Source organism: Glycine soja, chromosome 14 (assembly GCF_004193775.1).
Source record: "Glycine soja cultivar W05 chromosome 14, ASM419377v2, whole genome shotgun sequence".
NCBI lineage: Eukaryota > Viridiplantae > Streptophyta > Magnoliopsida > Fabales > Fabaceae > Glycine > Glycine soja.
This window is the reverse complement of record NC_041015.1, coordinates 18454803-18460998: the sequence shown is the minus strand read 5'-3', so window position 1 is coordinate 18460998 and position 6196 is coordinate 18454803. Positions and strand designations below refer to the sequence as shown.

General features: G+C 31.9%; 1 protein-coding gene across 1 annotated transcript; it reads left to right on the top strand.

The window, feature by feature from the left end:
- The first annotated feature begins 2378 nt into the window (after nt 1-2378).
- Nucleotides 2379-5931, top strand: LOC114384886 (glucan endo-1,3-beta-glucosidase 5-like). Its single transcript, XM_028344712.1, has 2 exons — nt 2379-3240; nt 4659-5931. The coding sequence occupies exons 1-2, from the start codon at nt 2891-2893 to the stop codon at nt 5758-5760; spliced, it is 1452 nt and encodes a 483-aa protein (XP_028200513.1). The 5' UTR covers nt 2379-2890; the 3' UTR covers nt 5761-5931.
- The last annotated feature ends 265 nt before the right edge of the window (nt 5932-6196 follow it).

Here is a 6196-nt window from a genome sequence, read left to right as displayed (position 1 = left end):
TCTTAACATCAATTTTTGATAAAATCAATGTTAACAAAAACGTAATAACACAATCATAAATAACTTGATTTTATTAACATCGATTTTTCAAAAAATCAATATTATCATAATTGAGTTAACGTTGGTTTGTTAAAAAACCGATGTTAACATGTTGTACCACCAAGTTCCTAACTTAGTTACTTTTAAAGTCTAACTCACCGACTACAATTAGTTACTTTTAAAGTCCTACTCACCAAGTACAAAGTGACTTGCACCAGTTTGGTGGTAAATAATTAAACACTCCTCTCTATATGTCAAATTTTGATATCATATAGTTATCTAATATGAATTTCTTTTGCGTGTTAGGATATGCCGAGTACCATGTACTCATTTATGAAAGCTGCAAGATTCAATGATCTAAACTTGTAAGGGATGAAGTATAGAATAATTTATAATTATCATAGGAAGACCGCAAAAATTGGAAATAGATGGAGAACTTTTGCACAAACACAAAATTTGCTTTCTGAAACTCAAATTATATTTGAGTTCCTAGATGCAACTTCTAACTTTGTTTTATTCTGGCTTTGTTTGTAAATAAAATAAATTACTACTCTAATATATTATTAATTTGTAAATTTTTGTTTATAATATGTTATTTTGTTTAGAAATGTTTATAACTATCCTTGGTACATGATATATTGATATACTTTGTTTATAACTTTTGGTGCATGACTGATTTTATGTGTTTTTATACAACTTTGAACGATAAGTTGTGATCTGAATTAATTACTTTAGGTTGCTAATTAAAAAAATAAATATGATATTTAAAAATAAATCATAAAACAACATTGATTTCAAGAAAACCGATATTGTTAGTAAAAAATATCAATTTTTTAAAAAACCAATGTTTTATTCTTACAAACATCATTTTTTTTTATTGAAAATCCATGTTGTCAACAATATTAATTTTCTTAAAAATCAATGTTTTTTTTGTTACAATAATATCCATTTTTAAATCATCGATGTTAATGTTGATAAATTAATGCCATAATTTCAACATCGATTAATAACTGATGTTGAAAATTCTTAACAACTGAGGTTAAAAATTCTTCATCATTACCTTCCCTTAGGTTTATTTATAGTTGGATTCAACATACAAAATTGAATTAACCTAAATCAAATTAGGAAAAAGTTCTCCTCGCCCCGAATCTAAATGAAAAAAATAACTGGCTTTAACTAAATCAAACCATTTCTTTAGTTTGTTATACGGTTAAAAATGGTTCAATTTTTTAATGCTTTATCTAATTTGGTTCGTTATTAATTTTTGAAAAATCTTATCAATAATTTAATAAGTGTTAATAAGTGTGACTTAATTTTTTTTACTGCAACAAACTTACTTATACTCCCCCGTTCCAAAATGATTATCTTTTTAACATTTGAAAATAATTTTAAATTGATTGATGTTTTCACTTTTCAATAAGATATTTAAATATCTATTTTAATTTTATCTTGTAATAAATAATGTTTTCTTAAAAGATTTAATAATATATTTATTGAAATTAAGTGAGAGAATAATAATTTTTTAATAAAATTATCTCTTAATAAATGCTAATTCTGTTAGAATATTTACTTTATGTGAAAAAACCTTAAATATCTATATTTTTTGAGGAAGAGAGAATATCATTAACAAGCAAAACATCAATATAAGAGGAGAAACATCAAAGCTTTGTGGACTAGCATAGAGCCTAAACACATTTGCAAGAGCATGAATGGCTTACCTACGAATAAAACTCACTCACTCTCAAGTTGCTAATTGGCTAAGTCTGTGATTACATACATTCAAAATGAAACCAAATTCAGAATTCAAAATAGAGCACAGCAAAAGCAAGTCGTAGACTTGTTTGCAATTGGATTCGAAAAGAATATTATGTTTTTTTTATAAGTCAATGTTAATTTTATTAAAATATTACTGAGAGAATTCAAACTAGCAAGTTAAATTTTCTATCTTTTCTCTTCAATACTTAAATTTTCTTTTCAAATTAGCAAGTTAATTTATAATTCTACATACTAAATTTGTGTGAGATAATAAAAATTTAATTTCTATGAAGCATACTATTATTATAGAAGTACGAAACACTTTAAATATATATTAAGTCTAGTATGAGAATTAGTCTTATACTACCAAAAACAATTTCAATTTTCAACACATAGGAACTTTAATTACAGCTACAAGAAAACAGTTTCAACTTTAAAGTTTCAACCGTCAATGTGAATTTTGTTATAGTGAGTAGCCACGTGGGATTTTCTGTAGTTTTCTTAACAAAGTGAGGTGTACCATTTTGCCGGGCATGCTGTTGGCTACTTACTTCACCCAAAGAAAAAAGATTCTCCACCATAAAATACTTCTCTCTCATACATAATTCAATAATGCCACTTTCTCTCTCCATCTTTCTCTCACTACTCTCTTTACTCTTCTGTACAAGCAGCAAAGCTAAAGCGCTTAACATAGCAAAAAAGTTTCTGCAATCCAAAGCGATCTGTTCTTACCTTTTCTGCTTGGCTTTTTAACCGCTTCATCTTTGTTTGTTACTTTCTGAGAATTTCCATCTGGGGGCCTCTCTTTGGCACTTTCCATACTTGTGATCTTGCTTTCGTGTCACCGATTCACCCTTTGCGTTCTAACCAAACTTCTTCACTGTGGAGTAGTAGTCTTCTGCTATCAGCTCAGTGTGTGGTTGAACTATTATTCAGATTCTGCTGTTTTGAGCATGCATGCCTTGTTGCAGAATAAATAAACAAACTTGTGAAATCCAGGAATAAAAAAGCCACCTTTGAGGTTCAGATTTGATATACTCTTACAAAAGAGCATAGATTTGATTTTTCTATTGGTGTTTATCTTGGTTCAGTTTTTATGGAATTGATGGTGTGTGGAAAGCTTAGGGGGTGCCTTGTTCTTGTGTTCTTTGCTGCACTGTTGGTGGGTTTAGTGAATGGAATTGGTGTTAATTGGGGCACACAATTAACACACCCTTTGCCAGCATCCACTATAGTGAAAATGCTAAAGGACAATGGTATTCAGAAAGTTAAGCTTTTTGATGCTGACCCTGATATTCTTAATGCTCTTAAGAAGTCTGGGATTCAGGTGATGGTGGGTATACCAAATGACATGCTTTACACACTGGCTAACAATATGCAAGCAGCTGAAAAATGGGTTTCTAAGAATGTTTCAGCACATGTCTCATCTGGGGGAGTGGACATCAGGTAAATTACCCTTTTATTTCTATTATATGATTTAAGTTGAGTTCAATCAACCATTGCTTTTCACAACTTTGGGTATGAATTACATGGATTGATTGATTCAGCTATCATGCAATTTCTGCATTTCATGTTGTGGATGGACTTTGTTAAGCCGAGAGTTTGGAGGTTTTGTTAAGGACTGTGGTATCTGCTTCAATGCTTTTGAGAAGAAATGGTACAGAACAATTTTAGAAGAAATCATCGTAACTGGAAGTGGAATACTCCACATAATCATTAAAAGTATAATTGATTTGGTTTGATTAAGAAATCAATTCTAATTTATTTGTTTTAGAAATCAAATCCCCTCAAATATGACCAAGTTTGAGTGATTTTCTATACGGAAACAAGGTAAAAGGAATAATGTTTTTTCTTCTTCTAGTCTCTGCCTTCGTGAATGGCTTTCTAGTGTCAATCTCTGCAAAACATGGCATGCCCCTTGTTTCTTCATCGTTTATAAATGAATATTTGTGTGAATAGATCATGATATTTAAAGCCTTGGAGTTAGTGTTCAATCATCCTTTTTTAATATGATCTTCACAGCAATAAGGTTCCTCCATTTCTTGAAACTAGTCTTGTTTTGACTTGGTGTAATTTGAAATCAAAATTTATGGATCACTTGATGTCTCTTTCGTTTTTTTTTTATGTGCTGAATTGATTGTAGTTGCACAAGAGTGATACGGATATGATGCTAATTCTTGTCAACTACTACCTCCTTTGGTCCTTCCCATATCTTTTAATGTTTTAGCTTTCTATTTTTTCCCCAAAACATTTGATGCCTAAGAGTTTCTATTTTTTCCTCAAAACATTTGACGTATTAGAGTTTCAAAGTCTAATTAATGCTTTTTTCTCAAATATACGCTTATTTAATACCACTACTAGTGGTGCAAATATCAAAGATCAAGGTATTAAATAAGGTCATTTTAGTCCAAATATAACAATTTTTAGTTCCATTGAATATTTTTTTATCTATGTGCGCAATAACCTTAAACATCAAAAGCTATGGGAAGGAGGTAGTAACATTAAGCCATGGCCTATGGTTGATGAAATGAGAACATAAAAGTAGAACATAGTTTTTAAAATTCCATCAGTATGAGCTGGTGAGAAACATAATATGGTTATTTACTCCTCTGTTGCTTTTGTAAAACTAAATGGTTGCAAACTTGCAATGTCTTCGCAATTTTGTCAGAGGTCGAGTGTGGTTAGATCTGATTTTCATTGGGAGTTAAGATTGAAATATTTCCCTTCTGAAGGAGAGGAATCAAGGAAACCTGTCTTCTAATTTAGAAATGTTTATTTCCTCAATTGTCAAATTATGACTATTCATATGTCAATGTTGTAATTCCTATATTTTCTCAAACATTATTTCTTGTAATTTTTTCAAGGTATGTTGCAGTGGGAAATGAACCTTTCTTGTCAACTTACAATGGAACCTTTGAAGCCATAACACTTCCAGCTCTTCAAAACATCCAATCAGCTCTTGTGAAAGCTGGTTTAGGCAATCAGGTTAAGGTCACTGTTCCCCTAAACGCCGATGTGTATCAGAGCACACAAGTACCTTCTGATGGAGACTTCAGGCAAAACATCCATGATCTCATGGTGCAGATTGTTAAGTTCTTGAGCCAGAACAACGCTCCATTTACCGTGAACATCTATCCTTTCATCAGCCTCTATTCAGACTCCAATTTTCCTGTTGACTATGCCTTCTTCAATGGCTTTCAGTCTCCTATAAATGACAACGGAAGGATCTATGACAATGTCTTTGATGCCAACCATGATACTCTAGTGTGGGCACTGCAGAAGAATGGTTTCGGAAACATGCCTATAATTGTGGGAGAAGTTGGGTGGCCTACAGATGGAGACAGAAACGCAAACCTTCAATACGCGCAACGCTTCAACCAAGGCTTCATGTCGCGCTACATTGCCGGAAAAGGGACACCAATGAGGCCTGGTCCTATGGATGCTTACTTGTTTAGTCTCATAGATGAAGATTTCAAAAGCATTCAGCCGGGTAATTTTGAAAGACATTGGGGGTTGTTTTACTATGATGGACAACCCAAGTACATGCTTAACATAGGATCAAGAGCCAATGGCTTAGTAGCTGCTACTGGGGTGGCATATCTACCCAAAAAGTGGTGCATTTTGAAAACCTCAGCAAACCTCAATAGTGATCAAGTGGCACCAAGTGTGTCTTATGCTTGTCAAAATGCAGATTGCACAAGTCTTGGATATCAAACTTCATGTGGTGGTTTAGATGCTCGTGGTAATCTTTCTTATGCATTCAATAGTTACTTCCAAGTGAATGACCAGATTGACAGTGCATGCAAATTCCCCGGTCTTTCTGTTGTCACTGACAAAGATCCTTCAACTGGAGATTGCAAGTTCAAAATCATGATTCAGACAGATTCTGCTGGTCTACATGGGAATGGGAGAATTTGGTCTCTCAGAATAGTACTCTTTGTACTTTTGTTTTTCACTCTTATGTGACCTTTAAAGATTTTAGATTTATTTTTGGAGAATGTCAACAGTGCCTGATTTTTCATATTCATCATGTGGGTTAGAGCTAATATATGTAAAGCTTGTTGAAGATCACAGAAACTTCTTTGCAGTGTTCAATAGTTGACAATATTGGCTTTAAAGTGACTTTTGGTACGTTAATCTTTCGTTTCTAACTATGCCATTCTTTTGGGGTGAGGTTCTCTAGAATAGAATTTTTGGTTTGGTTATTATTTCACTTTTTAAAAAATAATGAGTTTAATGGTAATGTATTGATAATGTAAAATAATTTTACTATTATCAAATCATAAATCATCGTTTATATAACTTTTAAGATAATTTTGTTAAAATAATAAATTTATCATACATGGTGGTGTTTGATCAATGATAATGTAAAATTATTTTATATTGTCAGTGTATATATATA

Bases quoted from the DNA above. Each gene is read 5' to 3' on its own strand.
- LOC114384886 (XM_028344712.1), top strand. From the start codon at position 2,891: ATGGAATTGATGGTGTGTGGAAAGCTTAGGGGGTGCCTTGTTCTTGTG. The intron at 3,241-4,658 runs GTAAATTACCCT...AATTTTTTCAAG, and splicing joins TCTGGGGGAGTGGACATCAG to GTATGTTGCAGTGGGAAATG.